Here is a 13065-nt window from a genome sequence, read left to right as displayed (position 1 = left end):
CATCAAATCAAGTCGTACCAATATGTCAGGCTCTGACATAATCCTAGAACATGGCTGCTTTAACGAATTGCAGACAGGCGCAGAACAACTTTAGGAATCAGATCTGAAGTATTGCACCTCTACACCTGCCTGGCTAGGTGGCTCAGTTGCTAAGACACTAAGCTTGTTGATCAAAAAGGTCAGCAGTTTGGCGGATCGAATCCCTAGTATAGGTCTCCTGTGTGAGCAGGGAGTTGGACTAGATGACCTCCAAGATCCCTTCCAACTCTGTTATTATCTGTTACCATGGGTGTCAAACCCGATCATGTCACGTGACATCATATGACATATCATGACATTTTTTGCCTTTGCAGAGCCGGGATGAGTGTGGCCTGCGCATGACACATCTAGCCCGCGGGCCACCAGTTTAACAACTCTGCCACTATTTATCTCTCATTTGTGCACATAATAGGGAGGAATTTAATAGCTTTAATTTAGAGGTAAAAACACATCACTATATTGTGCCACAGTCCAAGTTCTTTAGTTTAAGCAATTCATGTACCACTCTATTTTTTTCAACAAAATTTCTTTTTCTCTACTACACTACATGTATTGACAAAAACACTGAACTGCTTTCTGCAGTGAGGAAAGCAACATTAGTCTCTAGGGAACAACAGCTAACGAAGAGTGCCATGTTGTTTCGGCTACTCTGATATTTAATGACTTAAATATATCTCAGATATATATTCCTTAAAGAACAAAATAGACACAGTTGCCTATTTATGGGTTCATTTGAGCTGTTTAAAAACCTAATTTGCTAACTCTATTATACTTGTATTACTGGTCCTTTTTTGTTTATCTAGAACATTCGGTGTCTGTGTACTTTTATTGTACTAATGCTTATAAGCAATAAATACAATCAGTTTATTGGGAAGTTTTTGTAAAATATTTTGATTAGAGCTTTTTGGAACAATGACAGTGAAAACACTTAAAGTGAAAACACTTCAAAGCCCCAGACCATGCCATTCCCACCACCATGCTTGACTGTAGGCAAGACACACTTGTCCTTGTACTCCTCACCTGGTTGTCGCCACATACACTTAACACCATCTGAACCAAATAAGTTTATCTTGGTCTCATTGGACCACAGGACATGGTTCCAGGAATCCATGTCCTAAGTCTGCAGGCTTTCTTGTGCATCATTTTTAGAAAGGTTTCCTTCTGGGACGATGGTCCTGTAGACCAAGTTGATGCAGCATGCGGTGTATGGTCTGAGCACTGACAGGCTGACCCTCCCACACACACCCCTTCAACCTCTGCAGCAATGCTGGCAGCACTCATACGTCTATTTCCCAAAGCCAACCTCTGGATATGACACTGAACACGGGCATTCAATTTCTTTGGTTGACCATGGCGAGGCCTGTTCTAAGTGGAATCTGTCATGTTAAACCGCTGTATGGTCTTGGCCACCATGCTGCAGCTCAGTTTCAGGATCTTGGCCATCTTCTTATAGCCTAGGCCATCTTTATGTAGAGCAACAATTCCTTTTTTAGGATCCTCAGAGAGTTCATTGCCATGAGATGCCATGTTGAACTTCCAGTGACCAGTATGAGAGAGTGAGAGCGATAACACCAAATTTAACACACCTGGTCTCCCTTCACACCTGAGACCTTGAAACACTAATCTGTCACATGACACCAGGAGGGAAAACAGCTACTTTTGGACATTATCTTAAAGGTGTACTCACTTTTGTTGCCAGCAGTTTAGACATTAATGGCTGTGTGTTGCGTTATTTTGAGGGGACAGCACATTTACACTATTATACAAACTGTATACTCATTATTTTACATTGTAGCCAAGTGTCATTTCTTCAGGGTTGTCACATGAAAAGATATACTTAAATATTTACAAAATGTGAGGGATGTACTCACTTCTGTGATATACTGTATATTGTTTTGGCAGCAATAGTAGCAATTTAAAACTTGTTCTATTATTCTCACACTAATGATCTCAATATATTCAGCTCTGAATATATAACCAATTCCTGAGTTTAATAGTTCTGACCTCTTCCTTCCTTTTGAGTAAGACTCCAGCATCTGGAGCAAGTTTTCTTCTCTGCCTGGTCAATGAGCTAAATCCCAGCTGGGGAGAATGGCTGGAAGAGAGGGGATTGCTTGTATATACAAGCCTGATAAAGATAATCCTGCAGGCATCTACTCCAACTTCTCAATGAGTCTGTAGACACTCATATTCTGATGCTGTAGTTACTCACAAGAAGACTGGTGTTTCCCTTTCTCTAGTCTAGAATGAGATTGTGTTATTTTGCATTAATTTTCATGGAGTTTAGGTATATGCCTTCCACGTGCTAGCTGACTCAGACTTTCTTCTCTGTAATGTCAAGTAGATGCCAAAATGTTAAGAAATTCGCCATTTTTTATCTTAAACATACAAATACATGTTATAAAATTGGAAGTCATTCATTTGTAATTTTTTCATCAGAATTCCTAGAGCTGGAAAGAGCCAACCCTGTGATCAGTACTGTAATCCAAGCTACAACTCCCTAATAGATATAACTGTCACTTGAACTTGAATGAAGGAAAAGCTATGACATCTTTGGGCAATAAATTCCACTGTTGGAGAAACTGAAATAATGTCAACTTTCCATAATAAGCTTATTGATCATTCCAATATTTTTATACACCAGTGGTTATAACGGGAGTGTTAGATAATGTATTAATCAGCATATTGATAAGCAGCGGCTGCTTACTTAGCTATATCTAAATATTTCATATAAAGGCATATATTTCTAATTATTTTAAAAGATAGGAATAAAAACTGAAAGCAAGCAGATATGTGGATAAACTAGATTAGGTTAGAGACCATTATATTGAATTCTGAATTTAATTATTATTGAGGTGTACTCCTGAATTATTTAGATGCTTGTAAAATTGATTTTGTGTAAATAGTATTCTCAAAAACTGCCTGCTCTTTGCAGTGAACACAAATTATACAAAACGCATTGACCTATTGTTTGCGTGTTTTACTTTATTAGCATTTAGAGGTCTGTTTGGATAATTTTATGTATATGAACTCCCATTGCATTATTCTGATTGTTGGATATTGATGGACACCTAGCTGATAGATAAAATAAGAGTATTAATACCAGATTATTTAGGCATAAATAATCATTTTCTACTTTATAAGTTAATGCAAGGTTTTTCTGACAAGCAAGACAAGAATAGATCTCTAACATGGATTTGCTTTTTGATCTGTTTCATTTGGTTAGTCAACCTGTAAAACTAAGACGTTTGCTGTGAATTAGATGTAACTGTTCTGAATATATAATATGCTATTTTGTGATTAAAAGCACAAACAATAAAGAACATGTTGGTTAAACTGAAATAGTTTTCTAATTCATTGATTTATGAGACCTATTGAGAGTATGTAGTTTACAAAGCCATACAATCCATTTCTTATTTATTGCTGATTGCTGATTTAGTTAGGTTTAAATATTTCATATAAAGAAACATATTTCTAATTATTTTAAAAGATAGGGATATAGAAGAAAAGAGATATGTGGATAAACTAGATTAAATCAGATGCTATTATATTGAATTCTAAATATGTGCTCATAAAGTAGCTTCTTACTTGGTACTATACTGTGGTATATTTGATAAGGTATAATTTACCTTTCTATGACTGGTAAAGGTCATTTTATTAACTCTGTGCAGACTTTCTAAAACTCTTCCTCATTTTAACATCAGCATTTTGATGGGATTTGCTGCTTATGGAAGCTAAAATTCCATTTTAAGAACTAAAGATTTTCTTCTTCTCTTTTTAAAGAGTTTTGTTCAAAAGAATTTGTAAAGGAGGTTTTCATATATCTTTTGACTGGTCTCCTTTTTTTGAGGGAAACCCAGCACTTTATTCCAAAGAGAAAACATTGCTGTGGTTTTCAAAGGAAAGTGCCTGTTTCTGCCTTCTGGGCACAACTACAGGTATAAGAAGAATCAGCATAATTACTTTTTCCTGTCTTTCTTTTGTTCTGCTCTGTGGTGAGCATCAGCTTTTATTTTTAGCAGAAGTTAACTGCAACAAGCATGCAGTTGATTCATTCATACACAGATTATTTATGTTCTTTTGCCAATTTTCCAAGAAAATCCTGCTTCATAGTTTAGTTCATTTATGAAAAGATTTTCCTGCCTTTTTAGTTGTTCTAGGATTTTAAATATTTTGAAATTCCAAGAATAATAAATCAAAGTAAACTCAATACAAAGGTAAACCTAATAGGGAGTTGTAAATAAATGCATAAATATCTATAGAGAAGAGATTTCATATATTATTGTATAATACCTTGTTCAGGAAGTCATATTTTTATCTAATGACAGGATTATTTTAAATAATGTTCAATATGAATCACAATGTTCAAAGAGAGGAGCAGAAATATATGGCTTATATAAATATTAAGTTTTAAGTTTATGTATTCTGAAGTATTTATAGATAATACTAGACTTGTAGTTTTTATTTTAAAATTTTAGCTCACAAAATAAATAACTCCTCTCTCCCACACGTTCGGTTTGATATCATCTTAATTAATATTTTTCCAGTAGGAAACCTGTAAGCACTCACAGGCACTCCCACCAAAGTTTGGTTCCATTAAGGAAGTTGTATCAGAAATAACATGGTGGGATATGTTTAAGACAATTAGTTACACAAAGTGCTTGGTCAATATTCAATAACAGGCCAAAATGGGGAGAAAAATAATAAAAGTGTCTTTATGCAGCTTTCATAAAATATATAGACATAACTTGGAAAGTAGTAAAAAATCAAGAGTTGAACTAAGAATAATCTTTTAGAAATCAACTAAATATTAATTCACTATAGAAAATCTATTGGTTCTTTATTTAAGGACCCTTTATTGGGTTTTTATCTTGCTCTTTAAATAATCATATAGGGTTGCCATGAAAGCAAAAGCAGGACAGTTTAGTAGAAATAAGAATACTCTAATTTTCCAGTTGAAATCAATATTTCAGTAGCACTCATTAGCTGTAGTTACAGCAAAGATCTTTTTAAAAATAAAACAACTAATTTGAGAAGTATATTCCAGAAGTAGTTTTTCCATTTCTGACAGTGTCTGTTTTTTGAAATAGATCTGTGCTGCCCTGCTCCCCTCACACACATGTATACCAAGAATTCTACAGGTGTTTATTCAAACCCCCCAAACAGGTCTTCAGAAAGCAGGGTCAGATTCTGAGCTCAGCATGGCAAGAGTCTCTGAGCAAGAGTCAAACAGGCAAACACAAAGTCCAGGAAAGCAGTCCACAAATTGAACAGGTCAGGATACATGGCATGAGCACACAAGGCACAGAACTGGGCACGTTGCCAGCAACACTCATGTTTTTGGGAGCAGATTAAGTAGGAAATGCCAGTGTAGCCCTTCAAGAGAGGCAAGATTGCCTCCTCACGAAAAGTCTAGCTGACTGGCATTGTGACTGTCTCTGCCCTATATCCTTGAGGGGACTCCACATTCTCCTCATTGCTAATGCTACTCATGGTCCTTACCTGAAGGCTCCTGGCCAATTTACTGTAGCTGTAGCTTGCCTTGCTCATCTTCAACCTGTCCTTCGTCCAATCAACCCAGCTGAAGCTGCTCAGTCAGGCTAGCACTCTAGGCCATCACTTGACTGCTTGACTCTGCTTTTTCCTCTGCTGACTCAAACTCATTTTCCTCCTGTAGGAAGTTAGCACCCACCCCTTTCCTGGAAGAGTGAAATATTTTAGGAAATATGAAAAAGACAGAATATTATATTTCCCTGGATGAGAAATATGAGAAGCATATTTTACAGACAAAGCAGCTCCCACCTTCCTGCCCCCCACCCTTTGTCAATGGGCCATTAAGGCCTGGGCCAGTCTATTCTACATAACAAAGATCTACCTCCTTCAGGCAGAGCCATAGTAGGAATTGCCAAAGTTCCAACTAAGATAGGATTAGCCCTCTACACAATAGCAGCAGAAACTCACCACATGTGACCTGGGAAGCACATGTGACCATCAGCCAGCAAGGCCCCCACCCCCTGGGAGTCTGACAACCAATCAGGAAACTCTTTCTGGGCCCCAAGAAATGCAGAGCCAGAGAGAGCATAAAAACCTGAAGATTTACTGTATCAGCCCTTTTTCTGCTCAGGAACTCAAGCCATGTGATCCTGTCCACCATTAAACCATCTTTCCAAGCAGTCTCCATGTTTCCAGTGTCTGTTTCCCCACTTGGAGCAGAACCTAGAAGGATATTTCTTCCAACACTCCTTTGAACTCATATCTGGAGGGTGCGTGTGTCCGGGGACAGATTAATGACAAAGTCAATATGCCAAGTTACACACATTCATATTCTCATTAATATCTTGTTTTGAATAAAGCCAAATTAAATCATAGCTGTCAAATAACCCATTATGTTAAAGATACAGCTACTGACTAGCTAATATTTTTCTTTCTTAAAGTCAGTTTCCTAGAGAGCAATTAGCCTTATGCCTTTTTCCAAGAGGAAGGAAACATTTGTGTTAACAGAGGAATTACAAATGTGGCCCTTCTATTCTCACTTGAGGCCATCTGGGAAAAATGGCATAAAAGCATCCAGCTTCATTCTCCCTTGTTTTGTTTCTTAGTGAGACCTCCCCCATCTCACACGACATAAATGATACTTACTTTTTTAAAGTAACATTTATCTTCTGAATCTATTACATCTCTTTGTTAGATGCAACATTCATAACAATATTTTTCCATTTAAAAATTATCCTAGAAATTATCCTATTTGTTGTAGTGCGGGAATAACGAGAGGCACAAGCAAGCTAGTGACAACAGCTCTTTCATTCAGGGTGAGACTTCAGCAAAGAAACACAGGCAACAGCCCTCTTTATATATACTTTTCAGAGGCAACCAAGAACCAATCAGAATTCACTGTACATTTGAATTTCCTGCACAAAATAGATACATACATAACACCCCTCCATTCCCAGAAGGCACTTATTCTATCTATTTACATATTTACATACAAAATCACGCAGGTGACCAGGGCGTGTCTTAATCCTGGTTGATCTGCCCAGTTCAGTTGTTGGTGAGGCATCGAGCCGGTCAGAGGGACCTCCTGTCTCTCCCGGCCCCCGCCAATGAAACCTCCTGGATTTCTCCGGAGGTGTGGCTATCCCCGGCTGGGAGTGTCGGCTTGCTGACAAGGGGTAACCCTTCCACTTGATTAAGTATTGGAGGTGTCCCTTATGCCACCTCGAATCGAGAAATCATTGTACCTCATAGTGAGTGTGGCCCCCAGTGACCAGGGGCCTGGGGGGATTATGTGGCACTGGCCTTAAAGTTGACCCCACCACAGGTTTCAGGAGGCTACTGTGGAAAACGGGGTGTATCCTCCCTAGTAGTCGGGGCAGCTGCAGTTGTACTGTAACCGGGTTGATTACTTTTACTATAGGGAATGGTCCTATAAATTTCGGGCCCGTTTCCTGCTCGGGAGTCTGAGTCTCAAATACTTGGTGGAGAAGCAGACCTTCTCTCCCACTCGGAATGGTCTTTGGGGAGTTCGGTGCTTATCTGCTTGTTTCTTATAGGATTGTGCCACCTTGGCCAATGCTTTCTTGACGTTCTCCCAGGTTTCTTTCAACATTTCCATCCAATTGGTCAAACTGACTGAGGAAGGGGGCTTCCTTGGGTCCCTGTTTGTGGGGCCGTTAGGCGTATAAGGAAGAGAAAAGGGTGGATGGGTCCACTCACCATTGGGTCGTCTTCACCCTCGTCCTCACTGTCATACGATTCGGGGGATTGATTTCCATCATCTGGGATCCCCCTTGTTTCAGTTAGGTGGGCGAAGACCTCTGGAACCTGGGGGATTTTCCATGGCACGATCGTCTGACCTTGGCTGTCTTGCAGCTTCACTGGAGGAGGCAGGGGTTGAGGCTCCGTAGCATCCAAACTGGCTGGGATCAAGACTGGCTCTTTTCCAATTGCCTGAATGAAACTCTCTTCGGACAGTTTGCTTTCCGCCATGATGTCCGGACTTCTTCTCCACTCACTCCATACATTTGGCAGGGAGCTGGAGATCTGGAGGTCAACCAGTTTGGCTTGGAAAGGAATGTTGGCTGTCTGTCAGGTTTCGAGGTTGTCTCAAATAAATTGCATTTCAAACAAAGTATTTGATGAAAAACTCCCATTTATTAAGCACGACATTCTAACTCTGACTCCATCGCAGCCAACACTGACTTCCAGACCCAAAACCCTCCCTTTCCATTCCCCACTCCTCTGCACTCATTGGCCATCTTCCAAGTCACTCTACCCCTAATCTACTGCTCCAGCTCAAAGGAATTTCCCCCCTCCCATCCCATCTACTAGGGGATATTATCTCCAGGGAAAATAAGTAGGTGAAAAGTCAAACGTCCCTTTCCAGACACCTCTGCTTCTCCTTCTCATGTCAGCACTAGAGTAAATGCAGCTTGAAGTGCTGACATATGTAGCAGGAACCTGAGCTGTTAAGGTTTGGCAGATCTTATAGGCTGCTGCAAAAATACCTAGCCTCATGCTGTGTAATAAATGGTAGTTCATTTGTAAGTGGCATTTGGTCTGTAAGAAATAATCGTCCACCCCCACCCCCAGAGAATGAAATACTTTGGGGAATATTAAAAGAGGTAGAATACATGGGGCTCCCCTTGAGGAGCACCCGGAGGCTCCAACTGGTCCAGAATGCAGCCGCGCGGGTGATTATGGGGGTAACATGGCGCTCCCATGTAACACCTCTCCTGCGCAAGCTGCACTGGCTTCCGGTGGTCTTCCAGGTGCGCTTCAAGGTTTTGGTTCTCATCTTTAAAGCGCTCCATGGCTTAGGGCCTGGGTATCTACGAGACCACCTGCCACCGATAACCTTCCACCGGCCAATACGCTCCCACAGAGAAGGTCTCCTCAGGATGCCATCGGTCAAGCAATGTCGACTAGCGACCCCCGGGGGAGAGCCTTCTCTGTGGGGGCACCCACCCTCTGGAACGAGCTACCCCCAGGGATACGACTGATCCCGGACCTCCGTACTTTCCGCTGGGCTCTGAAGACTTTCTTGTTTCAGCAAGCCGGGCTGGCTTAAAATTTTAATTGATTAATTTTATGGGTATGGGGTTTTAAAATTGGGAAGCCAAATTGATTTAATTATTTTTTAAATATTTTAATTTTCATATTGTATGTATTTTAATCATGGCTGTTCACCGCCCTGAGTCCTTCGGGAGAAGGGCGGTATAAAAATTTAATTAATAATAATAATAATAATAATAATAATAATAATAATAATAATAATAATAATAATAATATATTTCCCCAAAGGAGAAATGGAGAAAAAAACTTAAGAAAGGCAGAAAGCAGTCCAACAGCCTCCAGCAGATGCCTGAAGTCTTTTAGAGATGGATATTTTGTGCCCATTAAGAAATCTATTTCTTAATGGGCCTATTCACAAACAAAACATCTTCAACTGCAGATGATGGAATTAGGAATTTACATCTCCCCTCCACCCCAAATTCTAAGAACAGGACATGACTTTTGGGACATAATAGAATTAACCCACCATCATTAGAATAGCAAAAAACACAAGAATAGCAAAAGCTTACAGTACTACATTGCACAATCCCCTAAGTGTATTATAGACATTGCATAACCCCTTGAAGCATCTCAGAACTGTATAAAAATACATATACTCATCAAATGTTTCAGCTGTTTCAGAAGAATATGCTGTTGTTGTTTCTGCTTATCAATAAACAGTAGTCCTTTTTTCCAATCGGCCTCCATTTTATTTCCAGCACTTTTCTTCTGGGGTTGGAACCAGACTGGATTTTTCTTCCTGCAGGTCATAGTCCAGATCTGATTGTTCAGGATATCTGATAATCAGGGAGAGGTAAATCTTTTTCATATGTCTCTGTAAATGGAGCAATGTGCATTTCCATGGTTGTCACTTGTTCACCTGAAAGGACAGAGCCTATCAACCAATGCTATTTGCCATGCAAAACTGAGCAAAGCTGCCCTGGCAGCTTGGGAAGTAAAATATATTTTCAGAATGGAAATATTTCTTGAATATTTAACAATGTATTATATTTCTGAATATTAAAAATTATTGTACACCACAGTGGCACTGGCATCAGCAATTAATGGAATGCATCATTCTTTATAAGTGTTTAAAGCAGTATATAGCTAAATTTGATGTACATATGAATATTTGTGTTGAGAATGCCTGCTCAGGTTTATTGTGATTAATACAGTTTATATTAGGAAAGTTGTATAGTAAATCCAAACATTAACACACATTCTCACATTAATCTTTATATCAGTCATATTCAGGTAGCTCTCAACTTACTATCAGTCACTTAGGAGCCATTGAAAGTTACCATGACCTCACAAAAGGTACTTCCAATCTGATTCCAATGTTCTGAAAAATGTCTCCCAAGTTACATGACTACATTCTGGGGAATTTGGCAATCCATCTGCATTTATGGTTGGTTTTAACTTCCCAAGTTCACACTAACAAAATTTATGTTTTTAACAAAACCTGGCATTTACTTCTGGTTTTCAGCAAAAATTTCCAATAGTGAAAAATGTGTGCGTAATGATCATGGATTCACTTAACAATCATGGTAATTAGCTTAACAACTTCTGCAAAAAAGGTGAAATTGAGATGGTCATGTGAGATGACCTGCTGTACCACAGTCACGACTTATGACTATAATGGGCAGATTCCACAATGTGAGACTACCTATACATTCTTTGGCTAGGGAAAAGCAGATCCAAAATTGTAAAAAAACGTTTTCAAGATTTTTTGAATATCTTTTTTTAAAGCATTTTAAATTTGAAGAGAAAAAGTTATATTCAAAAACATGTGGCACTCACTGGTACTTTTTTCAAATTCAGTGGATCCCTGATTATATCCCTCTTTGTGGGTAGTTCTAATACCTAAGAAAAATTACTATTTTTATGATATTGAAATTGGAGCAGGTGGATAGTCATTATACGAAGATTCATGTTGTGCTTAAAACATTGCTGTGCACGCAGTACTTTGTAGCCATATCAGGAACAAATCTCTGGTTTCTGCCATTTTCTGATGTTGAAGATGTTGCCACATCATTTATTTTCTCCCTCATTTATGCTGCTTTAAAAGTTAGAGCATTTCCACTCATAATGTGTGTCAGCACAGGAAATGCATTGCATATGTTTCATATATTTATTATGATACTTCTACTTCATTGATATAAACTGTGGAAAAATTATTATGCATTCAGCCTATATGAAGTCATTACATTATGTTAATAGCAGATGAAGAAAAGTACAAATTGTGAAAATGTTTCACAAGCAATTGCTAACCAGCACAAAAATAACCTTACCTGCAGTTTAGTGTAAATTGATAAAAACATGATGAATGGAAATTTGCAGGTGTCTTAGAAGTCTGTGCTTCTTCCTCCATCAGTACGTTTTTAGTTTGACTTCACAACTAGATCTCAAAGTCTCCTGATTTCAGTCTTGGTGTCTTAACCACTGGACCCAAATTCTTGGGTCTCTCTGTTAAGTATATTCTGCAAACCTTTTAATAAAAAGACTGAATTGCCATGTATTTTCATGAAGGGGATAGAATGTGTCTTTAATAAACAATTATTTTTACATGGGGAAGAAAGACATTACTGTCAGCATCACCCCAACTGCCAATTGGGCAAAGGGATCTCCTTCACTATATACTGCTGGTTATACAACAAAAGCAGAGAAACTTGAAGCAGCCAGAGCTAAATCAAGAGATGCCTCTAATTCTGTTCTAAGCTTGTAAATCCCAGTGCTTTGTGAATGCATTCTCCACTCCATATTTTCATTTCACTCTGCTCTGACCTCCGTTTTGCTTTCTCTGTTTTCAGCCAGGAAAATGATTTCTATTTTGACTATGAAGTAAATGCATCTTGGTTTCTCCTGTGGACAGTCTAACAGGGGACATGCATGTGCACAGAACTGAGCATGTAAGACTGTTTAACTAAAAGCAGCAGCTCGATACCTTTGTAGGAAAAGAATTTTTGCAAAAGGTAGTTTTGCTGCTTAGAATTCCAAAGCATCTCTTATGTCTGTTTTATATCGTTACATTTTTTTTTTAAAGGGAAGTTGCTTCAGTACGGAATCGAGCAATTGCCTGCTACCCTGCCTTCCCTGCTTTATTCTGTAAGGCTGTTGGGAATTTTTAAGCTGTGTGAGAATCCTGGGAGTTGGTGATGTCAGACGGGTTGGGTCATTTGAAGGTTAGCAGCCTGGGAAGGGTTCATAGAAAGTTCACTCGCATATATTAAGCAATTCAATCTTTCATTCTCTGTGACACAAGTAGTAGGAAGTGAGCCGTTCGAAAGCAGAAGGATCTATTCAGCAGCAAAGGGGGATCTCAAGCTGATATCGAAGACTGTTTCGTCCGCAAAACTTCAAGGCTGCACGGGAAGCAAAAAAATATCATAGCTTCAGAGCAAGGCAAAGTGGCTCGAAGGTTTCTGAAAGATTTGGGGGCACAGATTAATGGGAATTAGAACTTGGAATGCTGCTTGTTTCCCCCCTCCCTCCCTTTATTCGACTGGATTGGCTGAACAGCCAGGAAAATGGTAAATGATCATTTGGATCAATTACAGGCTTTTAGCTGTGTTGTCTGTCATAATTCATGATTCTGCTCTGGGAAAAAGACCAACAGCTTACGTGCCAAAAAAGGGGCAGAGTTTGATGGAGTTGGATGTACTTTTATATGTCATTTCCCCCCACACCTAGAGGAAGGCACTTTTGCAGACCTACTGGAGAGGGAATCATGTTTGACTGCATGGATGTCCTAGCAGTCAGCCCTGGTCAAATGCTGGATTTCTACACAGCAAGTCCATCTTCCTGCATGCTCCAGGAGAAGGCTCTGAAAGCCTGCTTCACTGGATTGGCACAAACAGAGTGGCAGCACCGGCACAGTGCTCAATGTAGGTCCTCCTATTGTTTTGTTGCACTTATTTGCTCTCCTTTTAAAAAAAAAAAAATTGCATGCCAAAAACCAGAAAGAAAACAGGAAAG

General features: G+C 39.2%; 1 protein-coding gene across 15 annotated transcripts in view; it reads left to right on the top strand.

Moving 5' to 3' along the window:
* RARB (retinoic acid receptor beta) overlaps positions 1 to 13065 on the top strand; it is a 559406-nt gene that overhangs the window by 342976 nt on the left and 203365 nt on the right. The window contains exon 1 of one of the 15 annotated variants that reach the window (XM_034403981.3): positions 12191 to 12974. The exons of 13 other annotated variants lie outside the window; for them this stretch is intronic. In XM_034403981.3, the coding sequence (XP_034259872.1) occupies positions 12746 to 12974 (229 nt within the window). In that variant the 5' untranslated portion in view covers positions 12191 to 12745. Of the gene's footprint in view, positions 1 to 12190; positions 12975 to 13065 lie in introns of those variants that run through there. One more of the 15 variants, XM_034403985.3, reaches the window with a different exon arrangement.

The sequence above is a fragment of the Pantherophis guttatus genome, chromosome 4, assembly GCF_059756535.1.
Source record: "Pantherophis guttatus breed Tessera chromosome 4, ASM5975653v1, whole genome shotgun sequence".
Lineage (NCBI taxonomy): Eukaryota > Metazoa > Chordata > Lepidosauria > Squamata > Colubridae > Pantherophis > Pantherophis guttatus.
This window is presented reverse-complemented; position numbering and strand designations above follow the sequence as displayed.